The sequence below is a fragment of the Miniopterus schreibersii genome, assembly GCF_964146895.1.
Source record: "Miniopterus schreibersii genome assembly, chromosome: 14".
NCBI lineage: Eukaryota > Metazoa > Chordata > Mammalia > Chiroptera > Miniopteridae > Miniopterus > Miniopterus schreibersii.
Window position 1 is genome coordinate 49,020,986 of NC_138114.1, and position 20,374 is coordinate 49,041,359.

The following is a 20,374-nucleotide window of genomic DNA, read 5'->3' on the forward strand; positions in this document are numbered from 1 at the left end:
CGAGGATAGCTTCATTTTGCCTCGATTTGGCGATGCCCTTATCATTAGAAATACCAAGACACTGCTCATCTGCTTTGGCCAAGGATCCACTTCCCAAGGTGTAGTTTCGTCAGTGGTACCTGGTTTGACTTTCTGAGCCCCGCAGCACCTGAAAGACTGTACCTAGGAGGGTGCGGCCAGAGAAACACAAACACTGTGATGAGAGAAGGGAGCTGTTACAGGAGCTGGGCCCCAGGCAGCGCAGGGAGCTCGTCAGGTGGACTAGTTCAGTTTCCTGCCTCTGCGTCTGATGCTGGGCATGAGGTCAGAGGTTCTGGCCGCTGAAAAGGAAGATGGATGAAAAGAGGCAAGAGACTGAAGACAAACCAGGGCTGCCTGTGTCTCTCACATTCTCCAGTCCTGACGATGCGAACCACCTGCAGGGTGAGCTGGGGCCCCTCCTCGGGGAAATGCACATGCGCCTGGCCCAGCTGCCGCCACATGCCGACCAGGCGACAACATGCGTGAACTGTAACAGTGCCGGCCTTTTAAAAAAAAAGACTCCTACGTCACTTCTGCCTTCTCAATCTCATGCAGTTTCTCTTGTGGCCTAAGCTAGAAGCACGTGGGCGAGGCAATCCCAGGAACTGACGTTCCAGCCTAGCAAGGTTGTTCCCGTCAAAGCCACAAAGCCTGCAGCTCACGTCACCAGTCTGGCGCCACCATCCCGGGTCTGAGCTCACTGTATATAAGCCAGCCAACCTGCTCTAGGCATGCAAAGGCGTATTCCTCTCATTCGAGGTGAGCAAGTTCCATCAGCCCATACTGACCTTTAGCACTGCTGCAGAACTACATGGATGTTCTCATGCCCATGCATGTCTGCAGGTGAAGGGGTGGCGGGCACAGCCTATAAAAGAGCTTCAGCGGTGGGAGGCCGAACACTTGCAGGAAGTGCTCTCCACTTCGTAACAGCGACAAACGGGTGTCGACTGAACTGAAAACTCGAAAACCTTGTATTGTCAGGCCGAAATTGTCCCCAAATTGTCTCATCCAAAGAACTGTTCCCCTTTCTTGAAGTAAGCGTCTCAGCTGCAGACCACCGGTAGGCTACGGTTTGAGAGCTCCTTTGCTGATCAGCACTGGACGTGGCCTAGTGGGCGAATTCTCTGAATCTACACACTGAGGGTCAGAGTAAGGAGTTTCTCAAGGTTAATGAGCGCCGACTTGGACTCCCAATGGGTTAAGACTAAAAGGGACTATGGCGATCATCTAGTCCCACGTGTCCTTTTACAGGTCAGGAAAATGACGTTTGGAGAGGGCAAGAGCCTGGCCTAAAACCATGAAGCTCGGCAGCCGCAGAGCCAGAACAAGGATCAGGAGCTCTGTGCCCCCAAGCAGGCTTTTCCGCAGCACCACGCCGTTACCAAAGGCATCTCCTCCTAGGAAAACAATGACGCCACTGGCTCGTGCGGCAGGTTTAATGATTTTGTTCTGGATCCGTTTTCAGCGGCATCCTTCAGATGTGGAAATATAAGGCCCATCCCTTCCAGCTAGCCTTTCTCCTCCCTGTGTGACTTGTAGTTCCTCCTGGTTTGACACCTGGTCCATTCCTGGTTCCCATGGGGAGGGGCCAGGGCTCCTTCTGGAATGAGGGGCCTTCCTCCTAGGCTTCATTCCAGCTCCATTCCCATCTGATGGGAAGAGCAAGAGAACCCATCCCTGATGGTGCCCAGAACCAGGCTCTGCTCTAGGCAACTGTAGTAGCAGCTTTCAAAAGGTTAGATCTGAGACTTCTCCCCCGAGGTGAAAATCCCAGGCACTCCAATGCAACAGTCCAATAGGAGCTGCGGTAGACTATTATTCTGTTCAACTTTCCTACTTTAATTCTTCAGCTAAAGGCAATGACCTAAGGAATTAAAATTCAGTACTCGTGAAAAGCACGGCAGACCTCCTGTATCCTGCAAAATCGCCAAGTAAACTTGAATTTTACAGGTAAGATAAAGACTAAAATCATGGGACATTCAGGCTGGCCGGGATCACTGAGCCCTTTCCATTTGTCAAATGAAGACACCAAAGAAGTCAGTTAAATGATTTGTCCAAGAGCAAACCACTTGTTAACAGCAGATAACAGGACTAAAATTACGGAATCTTGATTTCCTGTCCGTTTTCTTTCCCCTTCCTTACCACAACATACAGGGAGTCACTTATGAGCCATTCAAATAGATATGTTCATTTTAGATCATTTGCTCAAGGGCTATTTCAAGACAAAAAGCAAAAGCAAAAAGCAAACTAGAAGCCAGGAGACCATCGGCCAATCTATGTCGCCCAGTCTATGCTTGGGCCAAGCCTGATGCCCAAGCACACCTTGGGTGCCCTTCTAGAAAGCAGCCCCGTTTCCTCAGCTGCAAGAGCCCGAGTGGGCTGTGGGCAGGTGGGCCGCTTGCTGAGCAAAGGGAAGACCCGACTCCCAGCTCTACTGGTCCCAGAAGAATCGGAACAATCGCAGACGGTCCTGCCAAAGCCGAACTTCGTGAAGGGCTCAGACTATTACAAGCGACGAAAACGCAGCATTCTAATTTTTAAAAAGCACATCATTGTTTGCATTCAATGAAATTCCTTTCAAAACCAACTTTCCACGTTCCAATTATGTTTGACAAATTCTAGCTAACATTTCGGCTGCAATTCAAATTAACTAATGCCCAGAAGAGCCCTAATCGACATGGTTCTGAGCTCAATTGAATGCAATCAAAGCTCATGAAATGAAGGGGGAAATGCTTATTTCATGCAAATTCTACATATCACTCAGGCTTAATTTTACTGATAATATAAAGGTGGGACATTTTGAACATTACCGTGAATGAAACTTTTAAAGCGGTGAGAGTTATTTTATAAAAATGCTACCTCTGAAAAGCTGATTGCCAAACAGTATAAAAATGGTTGGAGGCATAAATGCCAAGTTCATTTCTATTTCACTTCGGAGGTAACTATCTTTCAAATCGCAACAGCTGGACTATTTAACACAATCTGGTGAATCAAAGTATAGCTCTTCCCTGGTCTCCCAGTGGGACGTCTGCATTAGTCGGTGGCAGCCAGCCAACAAGTGACGCCCAGCGGACGGTCTGAACTCTGTTTCATTTACAATAAAAATGGATAAAGCCGCAATCATATTTACCACCTTCAAGGACGGAAAACGGAAAGATTTAAATTTGTCTTTATAAAGTAGTTTCCTGGGAAAAACTCCAGAGAGGAAGTCAGTGTGATACTCCCCCTGTGTAAAATAAGAAATCTTACTTTTTTCGCCCCAAGCCCTTCACACAGTTACGGCGGCGGCCACCGGGCGCGGCATTGCTGTTGTTTCTCTGACACCCTATTTTCCAGGACACCGTCATGCGCTTGACCACAACTTCCCCAAACAGACTTGCAAACATAAAAGGACACTTTCTCTATCATTACCAATTCTAATACTTTTAAATATAATGCAGGTAATAAAGCTAATTTCTTTTGGCTTTGTGTACTTTTTAAAATACGTGAGCTCAAAGAATAAATTAGTTTGTCCATCGGAGTCGGCTTCTCTGTGAGGGAAAAACAGATGTAATTTTAAATTATGAAAAGGCAGTGTTAAAGGGGAGAACACGCCCACGGTGGAAAACCCGACGCAAGCCTCTGGACGTGGATCTGCCCTCACGATGAACGAGACGTCCTTCCTAACAGAGGTGACAATGGCTGGCACGGACTTCCGTCCCACGGAGCAGCGCTGGCTTTACGCAGTAACCGCGCAGGCACATCTGCGCAGGGTGGCACCGCAGACCCCGCGGCGTGCGGGGAAGCCTGTCCCAGCGCTTTGCTCCTCTAGCAGTTGGACTGTGGACATTTACAGATTCCCAAACACACTGGCCCCGGCGGCTCGGGACACTGGGCCATTCTCGCCAGCAAATCAACACCGATAAAGCACGAACTAAGACTAATTTTAGGTCAAAGATTCTGAAACGTGTTATACGTTTTTTTGGGCTATTTCAAAGCTTTTTGTAATTCTGCACAACTTTAAGTCACCATGAAAAATCCATGCAGATCCCAACTATTAAATGGGCATGTTATTTAAAAGAAATATTTCAAGAGCTGTAAAGTCTTCTGCAAAATTACCATGGACAACACTGGCTCCTCAAGAAAGGGGCCATGTGCTAAACACTCCCTGTTTTCATGATAAGTTTTCGGAACAATATTTGTAAATTTGTAAAGATTTCTCTTTAAATTTGCTGTATTATATACTTTAAACTCTTTTGATCAGGTTTCAGAAGTTAGATCACTTTGTCCTTAAATCTAAAATTGATTTAAGTTCTAGTCAGCTACTTCTATTTTAATAAGTTAAATACTACACTGTACACAAATAAAAATAACCGCAAACACTGCAGAGACTACTGAAAGATGTTTTAAAAAGTTTACAAAGCACCCAAAGCAACTTGGTTCTCTGTGCAGAAGGGATGTATTTCATGCTAAGTCCCAGGTATTTGCAACAGGAGGCAAATATTAGAAGGCAATGAGAGAACTGAGAATTACTCAGCAGCACTTCAACACTCATTCTGAGATTTACTCAGCAGAATGTGAGCACTAGGTCCGGGGCCTCCCCAATCCACCTGGGAGAAGCGGCTGTGCAGCAGCTGGGAACGCGTGCGAGACAAAGCTGCGGGGACCTCCGGGCGGCCCCAGGGGATCTCCTTGGGGGGCAGGGAGAAAGGCTAAGTGAGGGAGCTCCGCGTCCAGAACATCCAGTTGTCTGCTAATTTTGTTGTTAAAACTTAATGGTCCGTGTGCGGGCGCACGGGGGGAGCTCTGTGGCCGGGCTTTGCTGAGCAGAGCCCTCTCCTGCAGTGTCCTACACAATTCAGAGGCACTAAGATTACAGTTGAGAGCAGGCAAAATCCTTTAATTGTGTAAGAGCGTCAGATTAAGCGGTAACTTCCATGAGGCTCACTCTGCCAGCTAGTACTCTCTTCTCCGAAAACAAGTGTTCACTGAGCACAGGGAAGGCGCTCTCCCTCCCCCCTCGCCCAGCGCGCACCCACCCACCCACCCACGTGCAAATATGCCAGAGGGGAGACGGGAAGAGTGGCGGAGAGGGACAGGGAGGTGGGGACAGAGAAGGAAAGCGCCCCCTTTCCCCCACGGGGCTAAAAGAGCTCTTCTGTTTCCCACGTATTGAACCCAACTCCCTTTAAGGAGCAGTTACACGGCCAACCAAGTTCATTTCCGGCTGAGGTCACCGCTGGAGGGAACCGGCGAAGCCAAGTCTCCCCAACAATAAGCTCAGCATCCAACTGCCATTTGGTGACATGTTCCAAAGGCTCAGGCGCTCTACCTCCAACCCAGAAGGGCAGTGCTTTCCAATTGCACTTTTCCATACTCGTTTCGCACTGGAGGTAATGAGACAAAACGGAAGAGACCAGTTAGAGGTCAAACAATGATAAAGCCCATCTTCCTTTTAACTCAAAGCCCTCTGAAAGGCAGTTCCAGTTTTCCCTTCACAGGAATGTTTGGCTGATCACACTAACCAAGAGACATCTAAAATTTATCTTTTATCAGGTATTCCCTTAACAAGAAGACCTTTTACAAAAATAAATCTGTGTGGGGCCAAAAGTCACATGGATTTAGAGATGCCATAGCGAGAAATTTAATGCAAATAAAAATAAAAATGATTTCACTGGAAACAAGATTTTTTTAAAAATTGGAACTGACGTCCTGTCATTGCTACATGGGTTTTTGTTTTTCAAACTCTTCCAGGACTCAAGGTGACCTGTTCTGACCTCCCAAACGAAAAGGGCAAGCTAGCTGCCTATCTGTGGTTAAAAAGGAAACTGAAGAGAGCTCGATGAAGCTCGGGGTTTGGGGGAGGCCTGGGACTGAAGAGCAAGGTGCTGAATTAGAGAAGCGTTAAATAGAGGAGTCTCTGGCAACAGTGACTTAAAAGCATCTTCGAGAAGGACCACGAGATGAAGACACAGCGATAAAATCAGTCAAATCTCACCAAGTACAAGGAACCTGAGTTCACTTTCAAACAGATTCTCGCCTTCGGAGCAACGTTTTATAGAAGTTCTGCGACCAGATGAAACGACACGTCACCATCTTTGAGGCTGACTGCTTATTTAGTGGCACTATCAGGAGGATAGTCGCCTTCCTGAGAGCAATCTACAGAAACAGGGAACGTGGGTGAGTGAAGCTCGGACGGACAGGGAGCGCCACGTCCAGCTAGTAGGAGACGAAAAAGCGAGACGGAGGAACACAAGATACTCCCGCGACTGTGACGCGGACCCTGTTACGATCTCTCCTCTCTTTCTCCACATCGAAGGCCACTTGTCCTGCCTCTGTTAGAGCAGAGATGTCCCAGAACACGACGACCAATGGACACTAAGCTCAGAGTCAAGGAGCTGGCCGATAATCACGGGTATCTCAATAAAACGCAACAATAAAACTTACTTTGGCTGCAGAATGTATGAAACAACAAGATTCATTCCCAGTGATTTAACTTTACATTATCATATTATATTATCCAATGATTAGAGTCAGGTATTTTCAAGGTGTTTGGCTTCTGGGTAAAAAAACCTTATTCTTTAGTATGTTGGAAATATCATTAAATAAAAAAATGTGTAAATGAAATTTATGCCAAAGATTAAAGTAGCTGAGGCTGGTATTCTGATGTGGTGATTTCCATTAACAGGAGACAAATACTTCTAATGCTGCTATTAAAACAAAAACGATTAGGCTTCTCCAAGTCCTGGTTATCTTTCCCCTTTTTTTGCTGCTTTTTCTTCAAAAAACACCTTGCTCTGCTTAGGCTGGTGACAAAAATGTTAATTTTAATTAATCCTTGTAATTAAGTATTAATGGCATCTCTTGCCGTCTCACAAGTCCCTAGGAAATAGACCCACATAGTGTACGTATCTCTGGTTCTATAATTTACCAGACAGGAACTACTCAGCTATTTGGGATACACACATACGTTGATTTTAGGAATTTATTTAAAAAATATTTCCGGGAATAGCCTGATGTTATTTAATTTCCTGGTTAAGCGAAGATCTAATGCAGAAAATATCTTTGTTTCTACTCTTACTTTACAACCTTTCTTAGATCAGCACACGTTCCTGTCTGCCTGAGGCCAATCAAGGGAGCGGACCTGACCCTTCCTCCTACAGCTGTTTGTCTCTGATGACTTCGTCGTCAGCAGGTACAAAAATGCAGAGGACACGCAAGACGGAGCTGGACGTAAACGACTCCTGGGCATTTAGAAAATGTTTACGAGACCAGCTAAGCCAACCAAACAACAAACAAATCTCTCTACTATTTGGCTAATGTATACGTGTGACTGTTGAATAATGGGGGAATGCTGGTTAATGGAGTATTTTAATTAATCGACACTCTGCTGTTTTGTTGACAGTAAAGATGTACTCATTCGTTCATTTATTCAACAAGTATTTACTGAGAGCCTACCATAAGGCGGGAACTTTTCCAGGGTTTGAGATACACCCGGGAACAAAAAAAAGTCCTGCCCTCGTGGAGTTTACCTTCCAGCAGGGGAAGGGGGGGGAAATGCGCATTAAATACAACGAATGAAGCACACAGCAGATCAGAGCATACCCGCTGTGGGGAAAACCGAGCAGGCTAAGGAGGAGTCAACGTTTAGAGGAAGGTGAGTTACAATTTTAAATAGTGTGGCCGGGGTAGGCCTCACTGAAAAGATGACGCTGAGCAAAGAAATGATGGAGACGAGATCGTTGGTCATGTGGCTGCTGGGGAAAGAGAGCTCCGGGCAGAGACGACGGCAAAAGCAAAGGGCAAGGGGGGTGGACACCTGGCCAGAGAGGCCAAAGCGGAGGGAGGGAGGGTAAGAGTGGAAGGGCCTGGGCTGTGTGTGTGAGATAATGTAAGTACTATAGGCGACTTTAATTAATATCCTCCCTTGACCTTGAGTCCCTGTCAAGAGTCAACAGTGCCACTCACCTGAAACACTACAGTGGTCTCTCCACAGATGGATATAAAGGTGCTACTACTAGAGCGCAAGGACCGACTGACAAGGCCAAGGAGGCTCTGTCTGCACTCCTACCGGGTGTGTAGAACAGACGTTAGTCGTCACAGGCAGCGGGAAGCGTCCTGAAAATAACCCTTCTCGTTCCTGGCGGCGAGACCAGCCGCAGGGAATCCTGATGGATCACCTGAGTCTTCACTTGTGACGCTTCCCCGTAACCACATTAAGTTAAACTCCTCGCCCTCATTACAGGGCTGGGTTTAAACGCGAAGGAAGCGCGTGGGTCTGGGGAGAGAATCGCCACGTGGGCGCGCACACAAAACCCCCGCACTCGCCCGCAGAGCCTGACTGTACGTACGAAAGCAGGCTTTGGGAGAGGCGCTCTTCTTTCAGTGGCTCTCCTTCTATGAAAACACATGGCATTAGTTATTTCAGCTAAAGAATGTCGAGAACTCAATAATCAAGCATTAGGCTGCGAAGTTTAAAAGTTAACACAGCAGCGCGGAGTATTTGTATTAGCGCTTTAAGTAGATAAATTAAATTGAAATGTGTCTCTTAAGCAGTCATTGAACCGGCAAGATGGGAAATAAATTGAGCCTCACGTAGGCCTTTATGGCATCTAACAACCGTGTCTGTCAACACGCGGATCCTTTTCACCGTCAATTCAACACATTTTGCAGACCTTGGGCCTGCAATTATTTCATTTCCTCTCTCGGGAATGTAATTTCCACTTACTTTTGGAGAATAGAAGGCAGACAAAAGGAAGGAGTTGCAGTGTTTTCTGATTATCTGTGTGAAATGGTAAAGGGGGAAAAAAATCTATATACACACACTGAAGCATTTCTCAGAAACTAACTTGTCTCAGCCAAATTGCTTTTGTGTCTGGATATTGGTTCAAGTGTAGCCAGATTGCTGATGTCAAATTAGGTGTTAAACAAATTTAACAGAAAAGACGAAGAATGAATATAGATCATCTTTCTGTTAGAACTATTCAAATGGCTGCAGTCAAAAGAAAGGAAACGCGTTTCTGCAGGAGAAAATGTGCTTTTTAAACACAATGAAATTAGATAAAACTGTAAATCAGCACAGAAGTCCATTCATTCCAAAAGAGAGAGAGAAAAAAAAGACGTTACTAGTACCAATGAGAAATGCAAGAATGGAAGAAAATACCAGTTGGCAAAGAGAGGTCTAAATTGAATTTCAACTTCATTTGTCCAGGCTTCACCTTTTCAACTAAGACAGGTAGAGGCACAAAAAAAAAGGGGCCTTTCTCTCCTGAGAGAGCAGGAAATCAGAGGTTTAATTAACCGTGATTACAGTTACAATCGGCCGATCTGATTTGTCTCACCTCTTCCTCAAGTGAACCCCCCCAACATCCTGGCAAGAGACCGAAAGCAGAGCCAGGCGAACTTCAAAGGAAGGCTGCCTGCTGACAAACAGGCCGACCCTCCGCCAGACCGTTGGGGACACGCACCGGCGGGGTTAACTCGGGGACCACGCGTCACTCTCGAGCTGGCCTGTCCAGCTAACCCTTCACGCGGTATGTTTTCATCCTCGGGATAGAGAAGTTCGTATTAAGGCACGTCTTTAAGTGAGGACCAGGAGACACGTTTGCAAAAAGGGACCCTCCAAGGCGCGCGTGAAAATCTAGCTCCTCTGGAAGACGTGGCACCTTCTTCAGCTCCTCACGAGCCATGAAGAGGGATGGTGGGGGCATTTCGTCTTGAAATGGTGAGCCAGGGCTTCCCGATGCTCAATAATGATTGCCCGGCTCACCTCTTTGAGCAGAAGAAGAACCTGGTTAGCAAACAGGTCTGGGGCGGGAATTCCCTTCACACATGGCTGCTGGGGACGCGAGTTAGGGCCTCGGCGCCGGGCGCCTGGACGCAAAAGCAGGCTCGTGGGCCAGCGGGAGGAGAGCAGTCAGTGGCCCACGGAATAGAAACCTCTCTATCCAGAATTAAAGCAAAGCGACACACGAGTGAGTCAGCACAGACCGTCCCCGCAGTGCATAGTGAAGAGCGTCATTACTTACTGAAACGTAACCTTGGAGCTCGCGCGGCCTTCCCATCTGCCCGGCCCTTTGCCCGGCTCAGGCGCGGGGCGGGCCGGGCTGCTGAATTCTGCCTCCAGCGTTTTCTCGTTCAAGGCTGCTTTTGCTACACTGGATACAGAACCCAGCACTGGCATGGATTTGGACTCTGAGGTGGCTAATATCCCGGTTGGACCTTAAAACCAAACACATACCTCAAGTTTAATCATTCTGTGTGATGCGGATTAATAAGGTACTGAACAAACAGATTAGCTGAAAACCCCTCAGGAAGCGAAAAGGCCAAGTTTTGTTCCAATTTCAAGAGCAGGCTGGAAACTGCTCCTATGAGAAATTTGCTCTGCTTTGGTGGCACTGCTCAGGGCCCTGGGACCACGCTGAGAAATTGTGTACAGGCCTTTAGGAAACCACAAAACCCCAGGCCATGGTTCCCTCACTGACCAGAGTCCTTAAAAATACTGGAACAGGGAAAACTCTTTTCTTCTCAGAGTGTGGCTTTCTGACAGCCCTACTCGAACCGCGTGGCCTCTCAAGACTTAATTCCTCCCCAGACTCAGCTCTGCATTTTAAATACAAAATGGACTATGTCAAAAGGCTCTTTTTAAGAGGCTCATGGAAGGCTTCTTGAGCATTCGACAGCTTTTATGAACATTTTCATTTTAATGTGATTGAGAAGTAAGTGGATGTATTTCCTGTTAATATACAGACACAGGATTATAAAAATTAGGTGGCAAAGAGTTTGGCTGTTTACCTATTAGACTTTTCTGCTCTTTGGGACAGGACTGAAAACACTCTAACAGGGCTTGTTACGGAAATTATTGGCATATCAACCTAAAAATTCTGAAGCTAAGCTCTGTCATGACTTATTTTCTATCTTTTAGTTAAAAAGATACCGCCTTATGCGGTTTCTTTTCAAAGCAAGATTCTAGTATGTTTTTCTTGAAACTTCAAAAGGAATCCTTTTAAAACAAAGAGATTTAGCCCAGCCAGCGTGGCTCAGTTGGTTGAGCGCTGTCTCGTGCACTGAAAGGTTGCCGGTTCGATTCCCAGTCAGGGCACATACTCAGATTGTGAGTTCGATCCCCATGCATGCGGGAGGCAACCAATCAATGTTTCTCTCTCTCTCTTTCTCCCTCTTCCTTCCTTCCCTTTCTCTAAAAAAAAAAAAAAAAAACACAATAAAAAATATTTAATAAATAAATAAGACAGATGTATGGAATAACTCACGAAAGTACAAATAAAATCAGAACTTCTAAAAATGAAGCCAGAGGGCATCCTTGAAAAATGTCAGACCATCTCCTAAAAAGGAAAGTTGTACAGAGGGGGTGGAATCCAAGACGCTGGCTAATCCCTCATCAACACGAAGCTCGGGAATTTGATTTTTTCATTCATGTAGATGGATGTGTCTGATTATTACAACAGTGTAACATACCAACTCCAGAAATGAAGTTCTAATTTTTAAAAATCCTTTCTCTAAGGATCTGGAAAACTGTTCAGCCGTTCTGCTGTGGCGCCTGCTCCATGCGGGAGATAGCCCCGCGCCGGGCTAGTGGGCAGCCTCAGCTCACAGGGCGTCAGCGTCTGCCTTCCTCACTTATTGAACCTACACCTTCTTGGCAGACAACTTGGGGATACTAAATATTCTGGTTCAACAGGCCTTTCCCTCCCGCCTCTTAAGCCTCATGTGGCACGGGGATGTGGGAGTAAAGAGAGAAAGGCAGAAAGATCAAGAAAGTTCTTGAAAATATAAGAAGTTGAATTCAAGAACTGCTTCAGAGCAGCTCTGTTCTGCTCTCGGATAATTGTTGACTACACCACCAGATAGCTTTAAACAATCTGTCCTTGTAGGAAAGCAAGATCTGTTTCTGAATGCACCAACGCCTGCTGCTTGCTCCGCAACTGAAGCCAATTAAAAGGGAGGGAGAGTGGGCGAGCTGAGCCAGAGCTCTTGCTTTCCTACATACAAGAAGAAATGAAGAAAAATGCATAGTAAGATGATGATTATTATTACTGCATCCTGGTTAAGCTGCCCAATGTTTCCCCAGAGGCACTTGTTGCTCTTTGAAGTGTCAGTTTGGTGGGCCACAAGTCTAAGGTAAAACAAGGGAGTATGAGTTAGGTTCCTAAGCAAAATTCTAAAGAAAATGGTGCTTCCCTTCTGCAAACCTCAGCCTCCGCTTCTCTTAGGGATGCCTCTTTCCTCCGCTTTGTGACCTCACATTTAGCTTCCGCTTAAGCCTTTGTGTGCAGAAGAAAAATATCCCAGAGATTCAAGTGTAGGTACCTGAGGCACAAACCTATCAAACCCATCTCTGTAATTTGCTCCCACCGAGCAGCTGGGCTGCTTTAGCTTCCAAACCACCCACCCTGTCCTTGAATTTTCCCTTTGTCATTCATTCCATGTTCTTTATTAAAAGATTTACATGGTAAATACTTCTTCCAGTTCGATGCTAGGAAAACAACTGTACCATGTTTTAAAAAAGGTATTTCTTTTATCAAATTAGAGTTTGTACATTTGTTTCCTTCCTTTTTTTCCCCCCCCTTTGGCTACTAGGGAGCTCAAAAGAAAGTTTCTGCTCTATTACAAGTCACTCCCCTCGGTATGTGTATCTTCTTTACACTGCCAATTACACAGTTCTTATCTCTCCATCTAAATATGAGTTCTATTGGATACATATCGTATTCTAACTTCCTTCAAATGATACATTAAATATTTGCATATTGGTGGAAATAACCAGTAAGATAAAAGATTCTCACCCTGCCTATAAAACGTGTTCCCACCTTTCTCCGTACTTTGAAATATCCAAATTTCCACACTGACTAAAATGAAAATGTTTCCTGGTTCCTCCCACTGAAAACAAACTCTGAACCAGTGAGTGCTTCACGTGTGGTCAAGTTCATGAGGGAGGCTCAGAACGTTTCTGGGGGACCAAAAAGGTCAGTGGCAAAACGCAAAACGTCAATGGCAGAGCTCGAGCACGGCAGCCACAAAGTCCTAACGACCAACGGTGCTTGAAGGATGAAAAGTGGGAAAAGTCACCGCACTGATTAAGCCACAAAATGAATAATGATTCATTATGGAGGCTGCTAAATGCTTGTAAACCAATCCTAAGGAAATAACCACTCTCATGGCAGCCCGTAATTTTCCTGAGAGGTGGCGGTTTGGGGGCGGGGCGGGAGGTGGGCTCTTATAGGATAGTAACAGCACAATTTCCAGACCACACCAAACTGATAATTTTTTTTTTTAAAGAAGGAAACAAAAGCTTCATCTTTTTATAGTAAAGGTTTGGCTGGTATTTTGCTGCTTCCTAGTTTAAGAAACCAATTTCCTCAATTGTTTGAGTAAGTCCCTATGTGAAAACCAGAGCCTGCTTATCAGAAACCCAAATCCTTACTGTTCTAGCAACTTAAAGTTGACGGCAAAGCAAATTAAACTGTCACAATGGAATAAACTAACGGGAGTTCACTGAACTGAGTCTAAATGATTCCGCCTATTAGCTATAGCTGATTAATTTTACTTCAGTTTTGCAAAGCCAATTTCCTGGCCACAAGAAAAAAACCTCAGAAGGGTTTCTCCTAATTCCCATGATCAAGCCGCTGGGAGAAAAGTGAAGACACACGAAGTTTGTCTGGGAACAGATTTTGATGTCTGATACACGCGAATGCAAATTATGAGCTCAAGAGTTGCTCAGATGGTCACAGTTGGTAACACTGAGCTGGAATTTCTTTCTTTCTTTCTTTTTTTAGAGAGGAAAGGAGAGGGAGAGAAACATCAATGATGGGAGAGTCATTGATCGGCTGCCTCCTGCACGCCCCGACTGGGGATCGAGCCCACAACCCGGGCATGTGCCCTGACCGGGAATCGAACTGCGATCTCCTGGATCCTAGGTCGAGGCTCAACCGCTGAACCACGCCCGGCCGGGCTGGAATTCCTCATTCATTTGGCTCAGAGGCAGAGATACTACCCTAAATGGATGCGAAGGACAAAGACGATGTCTCTGTATTTGTAACGGATGTGCAATTCCTACTATAGCTGCTAATTATCGTGTGCTGACTTCCTGCCAGGCACAGTGCTAAGCACTTTTCATAGACTGACTGACTTAATCCTTACAATAATCCTACGAAGTAGTGCTTTTATTATCCTTACTTTCTAGGTGAAGAAACTAAGGCACAGAGAGGTTGGGTAATTCGTGTAAGAGCAAACAGCTAGCAACTGGCAGAGCTGGGATTCGAACTCACACTGTCTGGTTCCAGAGCCTGTACTCAACGCTACATTGTTGCCAAAGCCCATCCTGAATGCCTTCACCCAAGGGCATCATGCGTCAAGCAACCAGATCTATAAAAGCCCGATTACCTACAAATACATAAACAAAAATGGCAGTGAATAAAAATAACACGTGTTCTTATGAGATACCCGTAAGTGGTACCTTCCACCGTCCAATACTTCTCAATCACATTAAAAATATTTCGTCATCATTTTAAAAGACCCTTTGATGTTAAAAGGGGCCAGGCGAGAAGACGCTGCAGGGAGGAAGCGGAGAGCTGCGGAGAGTGAAGCCGGCTTACTACTGCTCTCTGCTTCTGCCGTCACCTTTCTGCGGCGCAGAATCCTCTCTAACTCAGTCTCACTGCCTTCAGTGTCAAGGGACTTTAAGCTTCGTGAACTAGTGGATTTGTTAAGTGTCCCCTAAAGTGAAAACAAAACAAAACGAAAAGGTTAATGGCTTAATACAACATACAAAAGAATATAAAAATCAAACCACCAAAACATTACAGAATTTGAATGGAAATAGAAAATAAAATAAACTTTACACATATATATATTTTAATGTGAATATCTTCAACAACACACGGTGTTGGGTCACTTAAGAAGATGCTGCTGAGGATGCAAGATGTCAGCTCTCATATCAAAAGGCCAGGACAAGGGCGCCCCGCGATGCGCTGACTCTGGAGCTCGGCGGGGAGGCACCTGCACGGGATGGTTAAGACTCTGACGTGCGGTCGGTCGCGTGGAGATGAAGCCGGATATGCTGAACTCACCTTAGAAGGCCATCTGGATATGGTAGTCACAAGCTACAGGATCAGTATCCTGGTGGCCCTGAAAAACGTGGGGCTGATTCTTTAGCGAGAATGACCTTGACCACACAACTGGGGACAATGGTGTCACAGCTGCCAAAGGAGGCACAGAATGCTCTCCAGTGGCCTGACCCAAAGACGTGCTGCGCTGAGCACACGGTGGCTTCGTTGTGAGAGGAAAGGCTAGACTCCTGCAGGGCGGCAAGGAAGGGCCCGGCATCGCGACTCCAGAATCCTAACAGAGGTGGCAGTGAATGTGTCGCTCAGGCCCAGAGATACTGAAGGGGACAAGAGATGCCATCAAGCTGTGCTCCTGCTGACCTTCAAGACGACAGAGAACGGAGAAGCAGTGGTCCCCGCCCTGGCTGCTCCGGGATGTGTGACAGAGGGAGAGCTATGGCTTTCCATCTCCACTGCGGGTCCAGCGCAGGGGCAGAGCCCTAGCTGACGTATTTCTATGTAAGGCCTTAGCACCCCACCATTACGAGGGGTCCATTTCCTTTCGTCAGAAATGCCCCCCGTTTCTCGGAAATAGTCCTCCGAACCTGTGCCACAGACTCGGGGAGAAACACAGCCAGGGGAAGCACAATATTTTGACCAGGGAAAATCAGAGCCTCGAGTCTGGTATGACTTGCCTGACTTCGTGCCAGAGTCAGACGGCAGCTTTTGTCCACCCAGGCGAGCCACCAGGCCAGCCTTTGTCACGTCTGAGCTCACTACAGACTTGCCCTTTGTTCCCTGCTAATCACTTCCTGAGGATGCTAAGAGTCCTACTGGCTAAAATAACTCAGGTTTCTTCTTTAGCCTATAAAACAAAAAAGCTTGTAAAATCAGGTAATTACAAATCTCATATGACACAGCTACTGTGCTGTTTTGTTTAGAAAGGTTTTTGCTCCCTAACAGCAAGAAGTCATGGAAAAGCAGCCTGTTGTCAGGGAGGAACTTGACTAACAAGATTAGGAGATTATACGATTTTTCGGCCAGATGCCTCACCTAAAATGAAGTGTAAAGTACTGAGATAAGGCTCCCACTCAGTCAAGCACACAGCCCATATTCCCCCACCCAACCCAAAGTACATCATTCTACTTTTCATTTATTACGAATATTCACAGAATATACTCAAAGGAAAACCACAGTACAGGCAACTCTATAACAGCTCATTTTAGAATTTAAACATTATTTGGCTTATTTAAAAGTTAACAAGCAGGTCTGTATCATGAGGTGGGATAAACACTGATAAGGTAAAGAAAACAAAACTAAAGCCAACTTAGATAAATTTTTAAAAATGTATCAGAAAAACGATTTCCAAATCATGTGTGTTTATAATTTTTACCAGCTGTATCATATGCAAACAGGTATTTTTTAAAGGTATGGCCATTATTATTATTAAAACAACTCATAAAACCACACTGTTTGAAGTCAAGGACATTCTGTGTAATTTTCCCAATGGCTGGAGTTAATGGCTTCCATTTATTGAAGAATTTATCTTTCCCAACAGTCCCTATTCTTTTAGATAACAGCCTTATCTTCCCAAATTCCTGACTGTGGTGAAGGACCCTCTCTTCATACCTCATACTGAAGGAATTCATTTTCCAGGTTCAAATCCTTGAATCCCACACTATTTCTCCAGGCATAGGCTTACCGGATTGATTCAGCTAATATAGCAGTAAATGTTAAGTATGGAGGTAATTATGGGGAAAGGAAGGTTTCTGCTTGACTTTCAGCGGAAGTGATAAAGGAGCTCAGCTAATAAAGTACCAAGATTGTCTTAATTATCCATTTACATTATAATCATAGGTCCTGAGAAACCGCAATTAACTTAGGAGCAGTGCGCTGTATACAATTCCTTCACCCTCCAGAGCAGGGAGCCTTGGTCTGGGCCAGGTCCCAGGATAGGGCAGAGATAGGGCAGGACCTTGAACTTGGCTCTTCTAATTCCCAGATCAGTCCTCTGTTCCTGTTTCAAACCACTTTGATCATGTGACAATCTTAGTCCCCACCTTAGTTAAAAGTTCATAATCCAATTGTCAGGTGGAAAAATTAAGTGTTCAACAATTTCTGGGTACTTTGAAAAACTGAAGATGTTCAAGAAAGACCCATAAGAGAAATTTTTCAGATGCTATTTCTGTTTCTTTGATTCAGAGGCAACTGAATCTGAAGAGAGACTTTTAGATTAATTTGTATTGATTTAAACTTCAGAAACTGCCATTTCCACTTTGACTTTTAAGTGACTGGGGAGACTCAAGAGGTTTCTAATACCTCAACACCCTTGTGACTACAAGAAACGAACTATATATTTTCTACATCTACGATATACATAATTTTTTAAAACCAAGTATAAGCAGGCTTGGAAAAGTGAGTTCCGTCAACACGGAGACTTTAAAAATTAGCTTGAAAACTGTACAATTCAAAATAGAGTGGGGTTTTTCAAACCAGAGATTTGTTTTCTACGCAGGCGCTAACTCTCAGCAATAGGCCCAATCTCTAAGTCGTGGGCGTCCTTTGCCACTCGGGTCCCCTGTCATTCGCCGCAGCAAGCACCCCACAGCGACTTTACTCCCAGTCTCTGCTCCACCACAGTGCGGAACAGGCTGTGGCTCGGATTCGAATTCTTGGCATCTCTTGGTCCAGATGCCCACTTTCCATCTCAGGGTATAATCTGGAGATTTTTCATGTTCTGTTTGTCACATGTCACAGCTGTGAGGTTGGTGTCACGTGCTTTGCTAGGTGCTAAATTTGACCATCATAATAGTCTGAACTCCAGCAAAAAGCACTAAGAGAACCCATCCGATAGGGGCATCCTGTTTCTCTCTCACACAAGAGGCCCTCAAAGGGACTTCTAGGGGGGCCGTGGAGAGTTGCCACTGGGCAGAGAAGAGTAGGAGAGAACACTGTGAGTCCTACTTCAAAAAAACACACAAAATGCAAAGAAATAATATTGTCAGAACAACAGCCATAGTGATGTGTCAATGTCAGGTAAGGTAGAGGAGCCTAATGATAAATCCAGGACAAGGGGAAGAGGGGTAATTTTCAGGGGAAAACGATGTTTTGACAATTTTTATAATTTGTAAATTATTTCACAAAAATCTATTTTAGGAATTTCTCTTTGAAGTGGCACAAAATTATAGTGGCTGGGATTGCATAGTGAATACCGACCTTTAAGGGCAGCGCTGCAATCAGCAAACTTGCTACCGTGGGCATCAGCAGGGGGCAGCCTACTGGGCAGTCAGATTTCACATGGATCTCACAGTGTCTGATTTTTCAAATGAACCTAATTTTTTAAAAGTCACACTCAGTGGAGTTGATTCTTTCACTGATGATCAGAACTACAGTCTAGAATCTCACAGTGCCCCTGGGACATTTTCTTGAACAGAAATTAGCATTATAATGTAGAGACAACAAAAGAGACGGGCAGTCACTGCCCTGGCCTGTGTGGCTCAGCTGGTTGAGCATCGCCTGGTGCACCAAGGGGTGGCCGGTTCCGTTCCCGGGCGGGGCACACGCCCGGGTTGCGGGCTCGATCCCCAGGCGGGGCGTGCAGGAGGCGGCCGATGTTTCTCTCTCTCCCTCCCCTTTCTCTCAAATCAGTGACAAAATACCTTTTAAAAAGGGACTGTCATAGTTCTCCTTAACAACACCAGATAATAAAACTTTCCCATCAAAGGCTCCATTGGCTCATAGCCACGTGCTTTTTCAGTGGTTCTAATACGTGACTCTGCAGGCAGACCAGCACTGTTAGCCCCCGCTACACCTCTCTCTAGCACTAATTCCACTCACCTACGACTAACGCTAACTAATTAAGCCATTCTGAGTTAAGTCGGCTGTTCCGTGCTTGATGAAAATAATTTTGTTTACTACAATTAGGGGATGTCTACACGCGATGCATAATTAGCACAGCAACAACAAACACGGGAATGTTAGTTGGTACCTCCGCCCCGGGTCTGTTGACTTACTGTGCATAATGACTGGTATTGAGGCTATAACAGGATCCGAGAACAGGGCTCTTGGTATCTGAAACATTTCCTAGGCGAGGTGTTTGTCTCTGAGAGCAGCCGTTGGAGAGGGCAGTACTCATTTATGCTGTTGGCAAAAGCCCATACTTTGGAAAGGAGAAATACAGCTAGCGGTGGGCATTAAGTGTGTTCTCCAATGGCTATGAACTCCTTTTAGGAAATGAGATGCGTAACCTAAAGAAAGGGCCTTTTATTTTTACCCTCCAGTTTATCATCAACTAATTTTTTAAACCGTGAGAAAAAGCAGACTGTGACCCCGATACTAACCTATTAGGGTGGGAGCTCAGATCTACAGTTAGGCACCAAGAACTCCACTTTCATGCCCCAAAGTGAAGCACCGTGCACGTCAGAGACTCTACTGGACTTCTGCTATCAATACGCGAGTACCGGCCCTCACATCTTCAAGCTGTAATGCGAGGGCCGGAGGGCCAGGACAAGAAACAACGATTCTGGCGAACCCGTAACCATTCTTTCAGAAGAGAAACGGCAGAGTATTGGTACACTGACAACACCCCCGGGGAGGAGTCCGTAACACAGTCAAGCAAACTATCAAAAGAAATGAGGCTGTTGTCAATGGAAATAAAACGCATCGAACCAATTATTCACAAAAATTGATTTCAAGAACATTCTCAGTTAATTACTTATTAACTGAGTCATAAACCGAGAGCTGGTCTTACCAGTATTCCTTTTAATTCATTCACTGCGCTTTCAGAGCCTTTGGAAGCTTCTGGCTACAATTAAAAAAAGAATTCTTTTTAGTTAGTAATTCATTTTTAAAATACTAAACAAACAGTTTACATGACAAAGTACCGGTAGCTTATACTCAGTATTTTTAAAAGTTAGGTCTAAGTCTTACTTTAGGAAAAAATATTAGGCAGGTTAGTGCTCCTAATGGCAGTTAAGCAGAAAGTTAGAAGATACAGTCAAAGCAAAAGGACTCAGGCCACCATATGCGACATATCCTTTTGTGACTTGTTTGTCATAATACCAGGAAAACAAACGGCAAACACCAGACTTCAGAGGCTTCATTTCAAATCATTCCGAGTTTTTTACAGTAAGCTTTTCCCCTCGCATTGCTCAGCTTCTGCCAGCAAGCGGGGACCAGGAGGCTGCAGAGCGAAAGCAAGCGACAGGGCAGGAAACCTCTCTCAGCTCCACTCGCTCCAGGCGGACGCCGGGGACAGGGGACAGGGGACTGGCCCGCACGTCCATGAAGTTGGCAGCAGGGCCAAGCGGGGAGGG

At 45.4% G+C, this 20,374-nt stretch overlaps 1 protein-coding gene across 2 annotated transcripts in view; it reads right to left on the minus strand.

Moving 5' to 3' along the window:
* The window catches only part of SHTN1 (shootin 1), an 81,449-nt gene that overhangs the window by 3,284 nt on the left and 57,791 nt on the right, over positions 1-20,374 (minus strand). Inside the window, exons 14-16 of one of the 2 annotated variants that reach the window (XM_081158760.1) lie at positions 19,810-19,863; positions 14,610-14,730; positions 10,029-10,221 (exon numbers count right to left, since the gene is read on the minus strand). In XM_081158760.1, the coding sequence (XP_081014886.1) occupies positions 10,029-10,221; positions 14,610-14,730; positions 19,810-19,863 (368 nt within the window). The remainder of the gene's footprint in view (positions 1-10,028; positions 10,222-14,609; positions 14,731-19,809; positions 19,864-20,374) is intronic. The other variant, XM_081158761.1, reaches the window with a different exon arrangement.